This window comes from Mustelus asterias, chromosome 3, assembly GCF_964213995.1.
Source record: "Mustelus asterias chromosome 3, sMusAst1.hap1.1, whole genome shotgun sequence".
NCBI classification, from domain to species: Eukaryota; Metazoa; Chordata; class Chondrichthyes; order Carcharhiniformes; family Triakidae; genus Mustelus; species Mustelus asterias.
This window is the reverse complement of record NC_135803.1, coordinates 28,993,558-29,011,984: the sequence shown is the minus strand read 5'-3', so window position 1 is coordinate 29,011,984 and position 18,427 is coordinate 28,993,558. Positions and strand designations below refer to the sequence as shown.

Here is an 18,427-nt window from a genome sequence, read left to right as displayed (position 1 = left end):
CGCGGCCTTGATCTTCCTTAATAATTAAATAATCAGGAGCTGACTTTATTGTAATGTGCATAGATGCACAGGTGTAACCTGTTAGATGAATAAGTATCTGTCGGAAAAATAAAAATGTTACTTGAAATTGAAAGTTTCATACATTCTAAGGATTGTTCTTTGACTCATCAAATCTCAGTGTTCCTTTTGCTTAACATAAATCAAGACAGGAATGGTGTTGTTTGACGAGGGCAGTACGGGGAAGCCATAGCCAATAGTGTCAATACATTTACGAATATCATCTCAAATTTATACTTTAACAACAAAGAACATTCATGATACTGCTGTTGGATTTAAAGGGAACATTTTACTATGTGGTAATAGTGTTTGAAAGCACGCGATGTTTGACGACAATGTATGGTCGAATGCCAATCAAACGGAACTCAGAATAATTGGATTTCTATTCACAGATATTGATGAATGTGCAACCAACACATCAAACTGTCAACAAATCTGCAGCAATACAATTGGAAGCTTCACATGCAGTTGTCGTCAAGGTTTTCGAATCAATGCGACAAACACTTTTCTTTGTGATGGTAAGAAGCCTTTAAACACACAGTCTCTCTGTAATTTGGGAATTACACTCCATCTGACTCATGGCAGATTCATATGACTATGGCAAGCCAGGTACTACACTAAGTAAAAATTGTATTTCCAAAACCCAGCCATCCTGCGTTCTCGAAGGACCCACGGGTCCTGCTGAATTGACCTATTCTGATGAATGTGCAACCAACATATCAACTTATCAACAAATCTGCATTAATACAAAAGGGAGAATTACACAGTTGCCATTCAGGCTTCAGCATCGACATGATCAACACTTCCTTTTTCGATAGTTGCAAATTTTTAACTGCACAGATTCTCTGCAGTTGATAGCATTGGAATTATCTGTATCTATGTGCTCTGAATGCTCTGTAAATGTAGATGGGTTGCAGCAAACAATTTAGGGCTGCACAGATATTAGACAATCAGTGGACCACAATAATAACCTGTGCCACGACACAACAGGGTAATTATAACAGGAGAATTAGATACGTATTGGGGTAAAGAAATCATGACCAGGAAATTGTTTGTCACTTTTACATCAACATGTGACCTTGGTTGACAATCTAATATCAATCAAACTGAACAAAGGATTATTGGATTTTTTTGTAGATGTCAATGAATGTGCAACTAACACATCAACCTGTCAACACATCTGCAAGAATACAATTGGAAGCTTCAGATGCAATTGCCAACCTGGTTTCAGAATTAACACGAGAAACACTTCGCTTTGTGATGGTAGGAATTCCTCAATCATACAAATCCTCTGTAGTTGATTTGAAAATTGTGCTCCATCTGACATATTACAAGAGTGCAATCTAAATGGCTCCTTAATAATTAAATGATCGGAAATTGCAAGTTTCAGACTGTCTGCTCTAAGGTTCTTCTTGAACTCACCATGATTCAATGAACCTTTTGTTAACATACATCAGCACAGGAAAGTTGTAATTGGATGAGGGCAGGATGGAAAATTCATAACTAATTGCATCAATACATTTACCAATTTTATATTTTAATGAAATTATAATGAATGTGCAACCAACACATCAACTTGTCAACAAATCTGCAAGAATACATTTGGAAGCTTCATTTGCAGTTGCCCTTCTGGATTTAGCACCAATGTGAGAAACACTTCTCTTTGTGATGGTAGGAAATCTTCAAACACCCAAATTCTATGCAATTGATGATTTGTGAATTGCAATACATGTAACAGCTGTCACTACATTGCAATTCAAAATGGATTCAAGCAAAGACTTGATGCTCCTTAATAATTAATGATTTGCTAACATTATATTTAGTAATGCTTTATAAAGGCATCTTTTGCATTTGTAAGACATCACTGATGATATTGCTATTGAATTTCAGAGGTTTTTAATACTATGGAGCCTGAAAGGAAGCATTGTTAACACGTAATGTAGATATGGAAAGTACAGTCTAATGTCAATCAAACTAAGAGACGAATAATTTTCTGCAGATATCGATGAATGTGCAACCAACACTTCAACCTGTCAACAAATCTGCACCAATACAATTGGAAGCTTCAGTTGCAGTTGCCAGCCTGGGTTTAGCACAAACATGACAAACACTTCCCTTTGTGATGGTATGAGATCTTCAAGTACACTGGGCCCGATTTTACCATCGCATTGCGCCCGTTTTTGGGCGCGAACACTTGGTAAAGTCGGGCATGAGGCGAGTAGCGTGATTCGCGCCCACCTCCGGGCCGGTTTTCCCTTTACCAAGGCCCAAAAATGGCCGCGATCGGGACCGTGCCCGAAACGGGCGCGATGGCCATTTAAATGCATTTGCATGCATTTAAATTGACAATGTGGTGCACGCCCAAATTTATCGGCACTTCCCCCTTTACCACCACGTTCGCCCATCCAGAATCGGCACAAACAGACATGCTCTATAAAAATCCGTTTCGGGCGCTCCAGCTAGAGAGGAGGTAGGTGCTGAGCGTCCGACGGCTCTCTGCTTGAGATCGGTGGGGGGGGGGGAGGGGGGTCCGCTGCCACTCTCCCGGAGATCAGTCGGAAGGAAGGGGGGTCCGCTGCCACTCTCCCTGAGATCAGTGGGGGGGATGGGGGGGGAGGGATCCCTCAATCAGTCTGGTATCAAGGGGGCGGGGGGGATAAGGCGGTCAGTAATGTTGGGGGGATGGGGCAATGTCTGTGGGGGTAGGGACAGGCATTATCTAGCCCGAAGGCAATGTGGCAGGGAAGCCGCATTCTATAATTTCTTTTTCTGCGCATGCGCAGTTGGAGGTGCCGATCGGAGCTGCAGGATTTTGGGTGCGTTAAGCTCCGCCCACAGGCTTCTGCAGCACGATTTGGAATTGCTGATATTTTTTCAGGCAGAGTGCGCATGGGGGTGCCTCAGAACAGGTCTAAAAATCAGATCTGAAACACTCCCAGTTTCAAGCCCATCCAGCACTTAGAATCAAAATGGTAAAATAGGGCCCACTGACTTTCTCCAATTGATGATTTGCAAATTGCTCTGCACCTAACAGATATCAAAGAACAAATAACAAAGAATAAATAGAAGTACAGCATCGGAACAGGTCCTTTGGCCCTCCAATCCCGTGCCGATCATGATGCCCTAACTAAACTAAAAAAAACTTCTGCCCTTTTTCGGACCATATTCCTCTATTCCCTCCCTATTCATGTACTCATCTGGATGCCTTTTAAATGCTGCTCAAGTATCACAATATTATGTGTTATAATGTATCACAACATATATCATTATATATCACAACATAGCAATGTAAATGACTTGAAATGAAGACTTGGGACCGCACTCATCCCAGGACCGAAAAATCCCACCCGAGGTCAATGGACCTTTGCATGGTCTGCCCCCCCTACCCACTACAATTCCCGTGGCGAGCGGGATGGAAAGATTCCACCCTTGGTGTTCCTTAATAATTAAATAATCAGAAGCTGGCTTTATTATAATGTGCACAGATACACATGTATAACTTGTTGGAGGATTAAGTATCTTTAGATATGTAAAGAGAAAAAGATTGACAAAAAAAATGGCCCTTTACAGTCAGAAATGGGAGGATTCATAACGGGAATAAAGAAATGACTGAGGAATTAAATTTGTACTTTGCTTCAGTCTTCACAAAGGAAAACATGAACAATGTACCAGAAATGTTGAGAGAAACATGTTTTAGTGAGGAGCTGAAGGAAATCAGCATTAGTAGAGAAATGGTTTTGGGGAAATTGATGGGATTGAAGGTGGATAAATCTCCAGGTCCTGATAATCCTCATCCCAGAGTACTTAAGGAAGTGGCCCTGGAAATAGTAGATCCATTGGTGGTTATTTTCCAAAATTCTTTGGACTCTGGAATAGTTCCTACAGATTGGAGGGTAGCTAATGTAAGCCCACTGTTCAAAAAGGGAGGTAGAGAGAAAACAGGGAACTATAGATCAGTGAGCCGAACGTCGGTGCTGGGGAAGTTGCTAGAGTCTATTATCAAGGATTTCATAACTCAGCATTTGGAAGACGGTGGTATAATCAGACAAAGTCAGCATGGATTTACAAAAGAGAAATCATGTTTGACGAATCTATTGGAATTCTTTGAGGATGTAACTAGTGGAGTTGACCGAGGAGAATCAGTGAATGTGGCTTATTTAGACTTTTAGAAGGCTTTCAACAAAGTCTCACATAACAGACTACTATTTAAAGTTAAAGCACATGGGATTGCAGGAAATGTCTTGAGATGGATAGAAAGCTGATTAGCAGATAGGAAACAAAGAGTTGTCATAAATGGGTCTGCAGGGATCAGGACCCCAACTGTTCACATTATATATTAATGATTTGGAAGAGGGAACTGAATGTATTGCCTCCAAATCTGCAGACGATATAAAGTTGGGTGGGAGGGTGAGCTGTGAGAAGGATGCAGAGATGCTTCCATGTGATTTGGACAGGCTGAGTGTGTGGGATCTGCATGACAGATGCAGTATAATGTGGATAAATGTGAGGTGATCCATTTTGGTAGCAATAATAGGAAGATAGATTATTACTTGAATGGATGTAAATTGAGAGAGGTGAATACTCAATGAGACCTTGGAGTCCTCATGCATCAGAAGCTGAAAGTAAGCACGCAGGTACAGCAGGCAGTAAAGAGGGCAAATGGTATGTTGGCCTTCATAGTGAGAGGATTTGAGTATAGGGATAAGGATGTTTTTCTGCAATTGTATAGGGCAATTGTATAGGGCATTGGTGAGGCCACACCTGGAGGATTGTGTACAGTTTTGGCGACTAATCTGAGGAAGCATGTCCTTGTTAGAGAGGGAGTACAGCAAAGGTTTACCAGGCTGAATCCTGAGATGGCAGGTCTGTCATATAAGGAGAGATTAAGTCGGTTAGGATTATATTCACTGGAGTTTAGAAGAGTGAGAGGAGATCTCATAGAAACTTAAAAATTTTAACAGGGTTAGACAAGGTAGATTCAGAAAGAATGTTCACAATGGTAGGGGAATCCAGAACTAGGGGTCATAGTTCGAGAGTAAACTTTTTAGAACTGAGGTGAGGAGAAATTTCTTCATCCAGAGAGTGGTGAATGTGTGGAATTCATTACCTCAGAATGTAGTTGAGGCCAAAACTTTGTCTGATTTCAAGAAGAAATTAGATATAGCTCATGGGGCTAAAGGGATATGGGAGGAAGGGGGAAACAGGATATTGAATTCGATGATCAGCCATGATCAAGATGAATTGCGGAGCTGGCTCGAATGGCCGAATGGCCTCCTCCTGTTTCTAGTTTCTACGTTTCCATCGGAAAAATAAAAAATTTCCTTCAAATTGAAGGTTTCACTCATTCTGCTCTCAGGATTGCTCTTTGACTCATCAAACCTCAGTGTTCCTTCTGTTTAACATAAATCAAGACAGGAATGTTGTTGTTTGATGAGGGAAAGCCATCGCCAATAGTATCAATACATTTACTAAGCTCATATCATCTCAATTTTACACTTTAACAAAAAAGAACATTCATGATATTGCTGTTGGATTTAAAGGGTCCGAGCCGGATATCCATCGCTGGGAGATGCACGTGCGTTAGGAACGCATGCGTGAATCCTTCGAATTGGCGCACACGTGATTCTCCCAGCCAAACCCGCCAAAAAATTAGCGGGTCAGGATGGGAGAATCGTAGCCACAGTCTGTCTGCAATTTGGAAATTGCTGTTGGATTTAAAGGGAACCTCTCAGTATATGGTAATAGTGTTTGAAAACATGCGATGTATGATGACAATGTATGGTCGAATGTCAATCAAATGGTACTCAAAATAATTTCTCTTTTATTCACAGATATTGATGAATGTGCAACCAACACATCAAGCTGTCAACAAATCTGTACCAATACAATTGGAAACTTCACATGCAGTTGTCGTCAAGGCTTTCGCATCAACGCGACAAACACTTCTTTTTGTGATGGTAAGAAGCCTTTAAACATACATGGGGGCGATTCTCCCAAAAAGCTCTAGGTGTTGAATTTGCAGGAAAACTGGTGTAAATCACGATTGTTTTTTCAGTGGGAGTTCAGTGGGAGACTCAAACCTCCCACACTCTGTGCAATGCAGAGGTCACAATCGGGAATATCATTAAAAGCTTGGGGGGGTTTGGGGGGGGGCCTATTCACACCAGTGTCTGACAGTTCTGGAACTCTGTGCATGCACAGTGGCCCCAATCTGTCAGCCTCTGGTTTGCTGGCCAGTTCAATCGCTGGTCAGCCCAAGACCCCGCAGTGCTGCCCCTCCAGCACCCCACCACCGGCCCGATCGCAGCTTGATCGCTGCCCCCACAAGCATTGTAAGACATTTCACAACACCAGGTTAAAGTCCAACAGGTTTATTTGGTAGCAAAAGCCACACAAGCTTTCGGAGCTCCAAGCCCCTTCCTCAGGTGAGTGGGAAGCATTCCCAGGCCAACCCTGACCCCAGCCCACCATCGAGGAGCATCCAAACTCCAGAACCCCCCACAGCAGTGATGATCCCCCCCATCTCCCCCTACCCTGGCAGAACTCCCCCACCCCGACAGACCCCCCTCACGGGAGGACAACCCCCCGGCAGGTCCCCCCCCACACTGATTGCTGGCCTTCCCTCCAGTCCCGTCCGGATCCCAATGCAGAGTGGCAGCGGGAACCCCCACCCCCACCGATCGTCCCTAAGCCCCGTCTTTTAGGCCACACCACCTTGGCACTGCCCTGTTGCACTGTCCCCTAGGCCCTGCCCCCTTGGCACTGCCCAATGCACGGTGGGCAGTGCCAAGGTGCCACTTGGGCATGGGCACTTTGCCCTTTGGGCAGTGCAGGGGGGCACAGGCTAGCACTGCCAGGGTGCACATGCCCAGAGGGCACCAGCCAACCCCCTGGGGGGCCCCGATTGCCCCCCTTCACTCCAGCGGGGTCTCCCTCTAGTTTCCCAACAGTGGGGAGCTACTCTAAACCCCGCCAGAGTGAAATTGTACTGGCAGGGTGCGAGACTTCCGTCCCGGGCCTGATAATGACTCTTAAATTACATTAAAGTAAGATTAAAATAACTTAGCTGCTGGGCCCTCCGGTTTCCAGCGTGGTCCTGACCTCGCCGGATATCTGTCACTGGGAGATGTGGGTGCGTTGAGAACACATGCGTGAATCCTAAGAATTGATGCATGCATGATTCTCCCAGCCAAACCTACCAAAAGATTAGCGGGTCAGGATGAGAGAATCGCGGCCACAGTCTCTCTGCAATTTGGAAATTACACTCCATCTGACTCATGGCACATTCACATGACGATGTCAAACCAGGTAGTACACTAAGTAAAGACTGTGGGTGCGATTCTCCATCCCGCCACGCTAATTTTCAGCATGTGTGCTGATTTGCGGGATTCGCGCATGCATTCCCGACATGCGCGCAGCTCGAAGCACCGGATATCCGGCACGGTCGGGACCACGCTGGAAACCGGCGGGACCAGGAGGTAAGTCATTTTAATGTTATTTAATAATCATTTTCGGGCCTGGAACTGAAGTCTCTGGGCCCGCTAGCATTTCCCACCCCGTCAGTACAATTTCACTCTGGCATGGTTCAGACTAGCTCCCCAGTTTCACGGAAGTAGTGGACCACCCCGCCAGAGTGAAGGGGGGCAAACGGGGCATGCCAGGGGGTCGGGTGGCAGAGGGGGTTGGTGGCCTCTGGGCATGGGCAGCCTGGCAGTGCCGGCCTGTGCCCTCCTGGCACTGCCCAAGGGGCAAATTGCACATGCCTGGGGGCACCTTGGCACTGCCCACCGAGCATCGGACCAATGATCCCCGTTTGTGGGGCTGGTTGGTGGGGAGTTTGGGTGAAGAGGAGACAATAGTGGGCTTGGAGACTACCGTCCCAGGCCCATTGATCATATTGAATTGTCAATTTCCATATGGAGCTGGTTATGCTAAAAGAAAGGGCCTCGGCAACTTGCAATTAGCGGACGCTGTTCACGAATCTCGTGATAGGACCCCCGCTGTTGTCTCCTGGCCCACTGTGCTGTTCAAGAATCCCAGCCATCAACTTGTCAACAAATCTTGCATTAATACAAATGGGAGAATTACACACAGTTGCAATCCAGGCTTCAGCATCGACATGATCAACACTTCCTTATTTGATCGTAGCAAATTTTTAACTGCACAGATTGTCTGCAGCTAATAACATTGGAATTATCTGTATCTATGTGCTCTGAATGCTCTGTAAATGTAGACGGGTTGCAGCAAAAAGTTTGGAACTTCTCAGATATTAGACAACCAGTGGACCACAATAATAACCACGGCACAATAGGATTATTATAACAGGAGAATTAGGTTTGTATTGGGGTAAAGAAATCCTGACTCGGAAATTGTTAAAAGGTTTGTCACTTTCAAATCAACATGTGACCTTGGTTGACAATCTAATATCAATCAAACTGAACAAAGGATTATTGGATTTTGTTGTAGATGTCAATGAATGTGCAACTAACATATCAACCTGTCAACACATCTGCAAGAATACAATTGGAAGCTTCAGATGCAGTTGCCAACCTGGCTTCAGAATCAACATGAGAAACACTTCGCTTTGTGATGGTAGGAATTCCTCACACAAATCTTCTGTAATTGATTTGAAAATTGTGCTCTATCTATCTGACAGATATCACAACAGTGCAATCTAAATGGCTTCAAGCAAATCTTTGTTGCTCCTTAATAACTAAATGATCATTAGCTGACTTTGTTACAATGTGCACAAAGGCATATAACTTGTTTGCAGAATACGGTACCTGCCAGAAAAAAAAATGTTCCTTGAAATTAAAGGTTTCACTCATTCTGCTCTGAGGATTGCTCTTTGACTCATCAAATCTCAGTGTTCCTTCTGTTTAACATAAATCAAGACAGGAATGTCGTTGTTTAATGAGGGCAGTATGGGAGAGCCATCGCCAATAGTATCAATACATTTACTAAGCTCATATCATCTCAATTTTACACTTTAACAAAAAAGAACATTCATGATATTGCTGTTGGATTTAAAGGGTCCGGACCGGAGATCCATCGCTGGGAGATGCACGTGTGTTAGGAACGCATGCGTGAATCCTTCGAGTTGGCGCACACGTGATTCTCCCAGTCCAACCCGCCAAAAAATTAGCAGGTCAGGATGGGAGAATCGTAGCCACAGTCTGTCTGCAATTTGGAAATTGCTGTTGGATTTAAAGGGAACCTCTCAGTATATGGTAATAGTGTTTGAAAACATGCGATGTATGATGACAATGTATGGTCGAATGTCAATCAAATGGTACTCAAAATAATTTCTCTTTTATTCACAGATATTGATGAATGTGCAACCAACACATCAAGCTGTCAACAAATCTGTACCAATACAATTGGAAACTTCACATGCAGTTGTCGTCAAGGCTTTCACATCAACGCGACAAACACTTCTTTTTGTGATGGTAAGAAGCCTTTAAACATACATGGGGGCGATTCTCCCAAAAAGCTCTAGGTGTTGAATTTGCAGGAAAACTGGTGTAAATCACGATTGTTTTTTCAGTGGGAGTTCAGTGGGAGACTCAAACCTCCCACACTCTGTGCAATGCAGAGGTCGCAATCGGGAATATCATTAAAAGGTTGGGGGGGGGGGCCTATTCACACCAGTGTCTGACAGTTCTGGAACTCTGTGCATGCACAGTGGCCCCAATCTGTCAGCCTCTGGTTTGCTGGCCAGTTCAAGCGCCCGATCGCAGCTTGATCGCTGCCCCCACAAGCATTGTAAGAAGTTTCACAACACCAGGTTAAAGTCCAACAGGTTTATTTGGTAGCAAAAGCCACACAAGCTTTCGGAGCTCCAAGCCCCTTCTTCAGGTGAGTGGGAAGCATTCCCAGGCCAACCCTGACCCCAGCCATCGAGGAGCATCCAAACTCCAGAACCCCCCACAGCAGTGATGATCCCCCCCATCTCCCCCTACCCTGGCAGAACTCCCCCACCCCGACAGACCCCCCTCACGGGAGGACAACCCCCCGGCAGACCCCCCTTCACCCTGATTGCTGGCCTTCCCTCCAGTCCCGACCGGATCCCAATGCAGAGTGGTAGCGGGAACCCCCACCCCCAACGATCGTCCCTAATCCCCACCTTTTAGGGCACACCACATTGGCCCTGCCCTGTTGCACTGGCCCCTAGGCCCTGACCCCTTGGCACTGCCCAATCCAAGGTGGGCAGTGCCAAGGTGCCACCTGGGCATGGGCACTTTGCCCTTTGGGCAGTGCTGGGGGGCACAGGCTAGCACTGCCAGGGTGCCCATGCCCAGAGGGCACCACCCAACCCCCTGGGGGGCCCCGATTGCCTCCCTTCACTCCAGCGGGGTCTCCCTCTAGTTTCCCAAAAGTGGGGAGCTACTCTAAACCCCGCCAGAGTGAAATTGTACTGGCGGGGTGGGAGATGCTTTCGGGCCTGGAGACTTCCGTCCCGGGACTGATAATGACATTTAAATTACATTAAAATAAGATTAAAATAACTTACCTGCTGGGCCCTCCGGTTTCCAGTGTGGTCCTGACCACGCCGGATATCTGTCACTGGGAGATGTGGGTGCGTTGGGAACACATGCGTGAATCCTACGAATTGATGCATGCATGATTCTCCCAGCCCAACCTGCCAAAAGATTAGCGGGTCAGGATGAGAGAATCGCGGCCACAGTCTCTCTGCAATTTGGAAATTACATTCCATCTGACTCATGGCAGATTCACATGACGATGTCAAACCAGGTAGTACACTAAGTAAAGACTGTGGGTGCGATTCTCCATCCCGCCACGCTAATTTTCAGCATGTGTGCTGATTTGCGGGATTCGCGCATGCATTCCCGACATGCGCGCAGCTCGAAGCACCGGATATCCGGCACGGTCGGGAGCACGCTGGAAACCGGCGGGACCAGGAGGTAAGTCATTTTAATGTTATTTTATAATCATTTTCAGGCCTGGAACTGAAGTCTCTGGGCCCGCTAGCATTTCCCACCCCGTCAGTACAATTTCACTTTGGCATGGTTCAGACTAGCTCCCCAGTTTCACGGAAGTAGCGGACCACCCCGCCGGAGTGAAGGGGGGCAATCGGGGCATGCCAGGGGGTCGGGTGGCAGAGGGGGTTGGTGGCCTCTGGGCATGGGCAGCCTGGCAGTGCCGGCCTGTGCCCTCCTGGCACTGCCCAAGGGGCAAATTGCACATGCCTGGGGGCACCTTGGCACTGCACACCGGGCATCGGACCAATGATCCCCGTTTGTGGGGTTGGTTGGTGGGGTGTTTGTGTGAAGAGGAGACAATAGTGGGCTTGGAGACTACCGTCCCAGGCCCATTGATCATATTGAATTGTCAATTTCCATATGGAGCTGGTTATGCTAAAAGAAAGGGCCTCGGCAACTCGCGATCAGCGGACGCTGTTCACGAATCTCGTGATAGGACCCCCGCTGTTGTCTCCTGGCCCACTGTGCTGTTCAAGAATCCCAGCCATCAACTTGTCAACAAATCTTGCATTAATACAAATGGGAGAATTACACACAGTTGCCATCCAGGCTTCAGCATCGACATGATCAACACTTCCATATTTGATCGTAGCAAATTTCTAACTGCACAGATTGTCTGCAGCTAATAACGTTGGAATTATCTGTATCTATGTGCTCTGAATGCTCTGTAAATGTAGACGGGTTGCAGCAAAACGTTTGGAACTTCTCAGATATTAGACAATCAGTGGACCACAATAATAACCACGGCACAATAGGATTATTATAACAGGAGAATTAGGTTTGTATTGGGGTAAAGAAATCCTGACTAGGAAATTGTTAAAAGGTTTGTCACTTTCAAATCAACATGGGACCTTGGTTGACAATCTAATATCAATCAAACTGAACAAAGGATTATTGGATTTTTTTGTAGATGTCAATGAATGTGCAACTAACACATCAACCTGTCAACACATCTGCAAGAATACAATTGGAAGCTTCAGATGCAGTTGCCAACCTGGCTTCAGAATCAACACGAGAAACACTTCGCTTTGTGATGGTAGGAATTCCTCACACAAATCTTCTGTAATTGATTTGGAAATTGTGCTCTATCTATCTGACAGATATCACAACACTGCAATCTAAATGGCTTCAAGCAAATCTTTGTTGCTCCTTAATAACTAAATGATCATTAGCTGACTTTGTTACAATGTGCACAAAGGCATATAACTTGTTTGCAGAATACGGTATCTGCCGGAAAAATAAAAATGTTCCTTGAAATTAAAGGTTTCACTCATTCTGCTCTAAGGATTGCTCTTTGACTCATCAAATCTCAGTGTTCCTTCTGTTTAACATAAATCAAGACAGGAATGTCGTTGTTTAATGAGGGCAGTATGGGAAAGCCATCGCCAATAGTATCAATACATTTACTAAGCTCATATCATCTCAATTTTACACTTGAACAAAAAAGAACATTCATGATATTGCTGTTGGATTTAAAGGGTCCGGACCGGACATCCATCACTGGGAGATGCACGTGTGTTAGGAACGCATGCGTGAATGCTTCGAGTTGGCGCACACGTGATTCTCCCAGCCCAACCCACCAAAAGATAAGCGGGTCAGGATGGGAGAATCATCGCCACAGTCTGTCTGCAATTTGGAAATTGCTGTTGGATTTAAAGGCAATCTCTCAGTATATTGTAATAGTGTTTGAAAACATGCGATATATGATGACAATGTATGGTCGAATGTCAATCAAATGGTACTCAAAATAATTTCTCTTTTATTCACAGATATTGATGAATGTGCAACCAACACATCAAGCTGTCAACAAATCTGTACCAATACAATTGGAAGCTTCACATGCAGTTGTCGTCAAGGCTTTCGCATCAACGCGACAAACACTTCTTTTTGTGATGGTAAGAAGCCTTTAAACATACATGGGGGCGATTCTCCCAAAAAAGCTCTCGGTGTTGAATTTGCAGGAAAACTGGTGTAAATCACGATTGGTTTTTCAGTGGGAGTTCAGTGGGAGACTCAAACCTCCCACACTCTGTGCAATGCAGAGGTCACAATCGGGAATATCATTAAAAGCTTGCGGGGGGGGGGGGGGGCGGCCTATTCACACCAGTGTCTGACAGTTCTGGAACTCTGTGCATGCACAGTGGCCCCAATCTGTCAGCCTCTGGTTTGCTGGCCAGTTCAATTGCTGGTCAGCCCAAGACCCCGCAGTGCTGCCCCTCCAGCCCACCCCACCGACCCGATCGCAGCTTGATCGCTGCCCCCACAAGCATTGTAAGAAGTTTCACAACACCAGGTTAAAGTCCAACAGGTTTATTTGGTAGCAAAAGCCACACAAGCTTTCGGAGCTCCAAGCCCCTTCTTCAGGTGAGTGGGAAGCATTCCCAGGCCAACCCTGACCCCACCCCGCCATCGAGGAGCATCCAAACTCCAGAACCCCCCACAGCAGTGATGATCCCCCCCATCTCCCCCTGCCCGACAGACCCCCCTCACGGGAGGACAACCCCCCGGCAGACCCCCCCCACCCTGATTGCTGGCCTTCCCTCCAGTCCCGACCGGATCCCAATGCAGAGTGGCAGCGGGAACCCCCACCGATCGTCCCTAAGCCCCGTCTTTTAGACCACACCACCTCGGCCCTGCCCTGTCCCCTAGGCCCTGGCCCCTTGGCACTGCCCAATGCACAGTGGGCAGTGCCAAGGTGCCACCTGGGCATTGGCACTTTGCCCTTTGGGCAGTGCTGAGGGGCACAGCTAGCACTGCCAGGGTGCCCATGCCCAGAGGGCACAAGCCAACCCCCTGGGGGGCTCCGATTGCCCCCCTTCACTCCAGCGGGGTCTCCCTCTAGTTTCCCAAAAGTGGGGAGCTACTCTAAACCCCGCCGGAGTGAAATTGTACTGGCGTGGTGGGAGATGCTTTCGGGCCTGGAGACTTCCGTCCCGGGACTGATAATGACATTTAAATTACATTAAAATAAGATTAAAATAACTTACCTGCTGGGCCCTCCGGTTTCCAGTGTGGTCCTGACCACGCCGGATATCTGTCACTGGGAGATGTGGGTGCGTTGGGAACACATGCGTGAATCCTACGAATTGATGCATGCATGATTCTCCCAGCCCAACCTGCCAAAAGATTAGCGGGTCAGGATGAGAGAATCGCGGCCACAGTCTCTCTGCAATTTGGAAATTACATTCCATCTGACTCATGGCAGATTCACATGACGATGTCAAACCAGGTAGTACACTAAGTAAAGACTGTGGGTGCGATTCTCCATCCCGCCACGCTAATTTTCAGCATGTGTGCTGATTTGCGGGATTCGCACATGCATTCCCGACATGCGCGCAGCTCGAAGCACCGGATATCCGGCACGGTCGGGAGCACGCTGGAAACCGGCGGGACCAGGAGGTAAGTCATTTTAATGTTATTTAATAATCATTTTCGGGCCTGGAACTGAAGTCTCTGGGCCCGCTAGCATTTCCCACCCCGTCAGTACAATTTCACTCTGGCATGGTTCAGACTAGCTCCCCAGTTTCACGGAAGTAGCGGACCACCCCGCCGGAGTGAAGGGGGGCAATCGGGGCATGCCAGGGGGTCGGGTGGCAGAGGGGGTTGGTGGCCTCTGGGCATGGGCAGCCTGGCAGTGCCGGCCTGTGCCCTCCTGGCACTGCCCAAGGGGCAAATTGCACATGCCTGGGGGCACCTTGGCACTGCCCACCGGGCATCGGACCAATGATCCCCGTTTGTGGGGCTGGTTGGTGGGGAGTTTGGGTGAAGAGGAGACAATAGTGGGCTTGGAGACCGTCCCAGGCCCATTGATCATATTGAATTGTCAATTTCCATATGGAGCTGGTTACGCTAAAAGAAAGGGCCTCGGCAACTTGCGATCAGCGGACGCTGTTCACGAATCTCGTGATCGGACCCCCGCTGTTGTCTCCTGGCCCACTGTGCTGTTCAAGAATCCCAGCCATCAACTTGTCAACAAATCTTGCATTAATACAAATGGGAGAATTACACACAGCTGCCATCCAGGCTTCAGCATCGACATGATCAACACTTCCTTATTTGATCGTAGCAAATTTTTAACTGCACAGATTGTCTGCAGCTAATAACATTGGAATTATCTGTATCTATGTGCTCTGAATGCTCTGTAAATGTAGACGGGTTGCAGCAAAAAGTTTGGAACTTCTCAGATATTAGACAATCAGTGGACCACAATAATAACCACGGCACAATAGGATTATTATAACAGGAGAATTAGGTTTGTATTGGGGTAAAGAAATCCTGACTAGGAAATTGTTAAAAGGTTTGTCACTTTCAAATCAACATGTGACCTTGGTTGACAATCTAATATCAATCAAACTGAACAAAGGATTATTGGATTTTGTTGTAGATGTCAATGAATGTGCAACTCACACATCAACCTGTCAACACATCTGCAAGAATACAATTGGAAGCTTCAGATGCAGTTGCCAACCTGGCTTCAGAATCAACACGAGAAACACTTCGCTTTGTGATGGTAGGAATTCCTCACACAAATCTTCTGTAATTGATTTGAAAATCAATCTGACAGATATCACAACAGTGCAATCTAAATGGCTTCAAGCAAATCTTTGTTGCTCCTTAATAACTAAATGATCATTAGCTGACTTTGTTACAATGTGCACAAAGGCATATAACTTGTTTGCAGAATACGGTATCTGCCGGAAAAATAAAAATGTTCCTTGAAATTAAAGGTTTCACTCATTCTGCTCTAAGGATTGCTCTTTGACTCATCAAATCTCAGTGTTCCTTCTGTTTAACATAAATCAAGACAGGAATGTCGTTGTTTAATGAGGGCAGTATGGGAAAGCCCTCGCCAATAGTATCAATACATTTACTAAGCCCATATCATCTCAATTTTACACTTTAACAAAAAAGAACATTCATGATATTGCTGTTGGATTTAAAGGGTCCGGACCGGAGATCCATCGCTGGGAGATGCACGTGTGTTAGGAACGCATGCGTGAATCCTTCGAGTTGGCGCACACGTGATTCTCCCAGCCCAACCCGCCAAAAGATTAGCGGGTCAGGATGGGAGAATCATCGCCACAGTCTGTCTGCAATTTGGAAATTGCTGTTGGATTTAAAGGCAATCTCTCAGTATATGGTAATAGTGTTTGAAAACATGCGATATATGATGACAATGTATGGTCGAATGTCAATCAAATGATACTCAAAATAATTTCTCTTTTATTCACAGATATTGATGAATGTGCAACCAACACATCAAGCTGTCAACAAATCTGTACCAATACAATTGGAAGCTTCACATGCAGTTGTCGTCAAGGCTTTCGCATCAACGCGACAAACACTTCTTTTTGTGATGGTAAGAAGCCTTTAAACATACATGGGGGCGATTCTCCCAAAAAAGCTCTCTGTGTTGAATTTGCAGGAAAACTGGTGTAAATCACGATTGTTTTTTCAGTGGGAGACTCAAACCTCCCACACTCTGTGCAATGCAGAGGTCACAATCGGGAATATCATTAAAAGCTTGCCGGGGGGGTGGCCTATTCACACCAGTGTCTGACAGTTCTGGAACTCTGTGCATGCACAGTGGCCCCAATCTGTCAGCCTCTGGTTTGCTGGCCAGTTCAATGGCTGGTCAGCCCAAGACCCCGCAGTGCTGCCCCTCCAGCCCACCCCACTGGCCCGATCGCAGCTTGATCGCTGCCCCCACAAGCATTGTAAGAAGTTTCACAACACCAGGTTAAAGTCCAACAGGTTTATTTGGTAGCAAAAGCCACACAAGCTTTCGGAGCTCCAAGCTCCTTCTTCAGGTGAGTGGGAAGCATTCCCAGGCCAACCCTGACCCCACCCCGCCATTGAGGAGCATCCAAACTCCAGAACCCCCCACAGCAGTGATGATCCCCCCCATCTTCCCCTGCCCGACAGACCCCCCTCACGGGAGGACAACCCCCCGGCAGACCCCCCCTACCCTGATTGCTGGCCTTCCCTCCAGTCCCGACCGGATCCCAATGCAGAGTGGCAGCGGGAACCCCCACCCCCACTGATCGTCCCTAAGCCCCGTCTTTTAGACCACACCACCTCGGCCCTGCCCTGTTGCACTGTCCCCTCGGCCCTGGCCCCTTGGCACTGCCCAATGCACAGTGGGCAGTGCCAAGGTGCCACCTGGGCATGGGCACTTTGCCCTTTGGGCAGTGCTGAGGGGCACAGGCTAGCACTGCCAGGGTGCCCATGCCCAGAGGGCACCACCCAACCCCCTGGGGGGCCCCGATTGCCCCCCTTCACTCCAGCGGGGTCTCCCTCTAGTTTCCCAAAAGTGGGGAGCTACTCTAAACCCCGCCGGAGTGAAATTGTACTGGCGGGGTGGGAGACTTCCGTCCCGGGCCTGGAGACTTCCGTCCCGGGCCTGATAATGACATTTAAATTACATTAAAATAAGATTAAAATAACTTACCTGCTGGGCCCTCCGGTTTCCAGTGTGGTCCTGACCACGCCGGATATCTGTCACTGGGAGATGTGGGTGCGTTGGGAATTCATGCGTGAATCCTACGAATTGATGCATGCATGATTCTCCCAGCCCAACCTGCCAAAAGATTAGCGGGTCAGGATGAGAGAATCGCGGCCACAGTCTCTCTGAAATTTGGAAATTACACTCCATCTGACTCATGGCACATTCACATGACGATGTCAAACCAGGTAGTACACTAAGTAAAGACTGTGGGTGCGATTCTCCATCCCGCCACACTAAATTTCAGCATGTGCGCTGATTTGCGGGATTCGCGCATGCATTCCCGACATGCGCGCAGCTCGAAGCACCGGATATCCGGCACGGTCGGGACCACGCTGGAAACCGGCGGGACCAGGAGGTAAGTCATTTTAATGTTATTTAATAATCATTTTCGGGCCTGGAACTGAAGTCTCTGGGCCCGCTAGCATTTCCCACCCCGTCAGTACAATTTCACTCTGGCATGGTTCAGACTAGCTCCCCAGTTTCACGGAAGTAGCGGACCACCCCGCCGGAGTGAAGGGGGGCAATCGGGGCATGCCAGGGGGTCGGGTGGCAGAGGGGGTTGGTGGCCTCTGGGCATGGGCAGCCTGGCAGTGCCGGCCTCTGCCCTCCTGGCACTGCCCAAGGGGCAAATTGCACATGCCTGGGGGCACCTTGGCACTGCCCACCGGGCATCGGACCAATGATCCCCGTTTGTGGGGCTGGTTGGTGGGGAGTTTGGGTGAAGAGGAGACAATAGTGGGCTTGGAGACTACCGTCCCAGGCCCATTGATCATATTGAATTGTCAATTTCCATATGGAGCTGGTTACGCTAAAAGAAAGGGCCTCGGCAACTTGCGATCAGCGGACGCTGTTCACGAAT

The 18,427-nt window shown here is 47.3% G+C and overlaps 1 protein-coding gene across 1 annotated transcript in view; it reads left to right on the top strand.

Moving 5' to 3' along the window:
• Window positions 1-379: 379 nt before the first annotated feature.
• Window positions 380-18,427, top strand: part of LOC144486037 (uncharacterized) — a 47,254-nt gene continuing 29,206 nt past the window's right edge. The window contains exons 1-8 of the mRNA XM_078204150.1: window positions 380-575; window positions 5,889-6,014; window positions 8,524-8,649; window positions 9,381-9,506; window positions 11,971-12,096; window positions 12,830-12,955; window positions 15,445-15,570; window positions 16,294-16,419. Of these exons, the coding sequence (XP_078060276.1) occupies window positions 380-575; window positions 5,889-6,014; window positions 8,524-8,649; window positions 9,381-9,506; window positions 11,971-12,096; window positions 12,830-12,955; window positions 15,445-15,570; window positions 16,294-16,419 (1,078 nt within the window). The remainder of the gene's footprint in view (window positions 576-5,888; window positions 6,015-8,523; window positions 8,650-9,380; window positions 9,507-11,970; window positions 12,097-12,829; window positions 12,956-15,444; window positions 15,571-16,293; window positions 16,420-18,427) is intronic.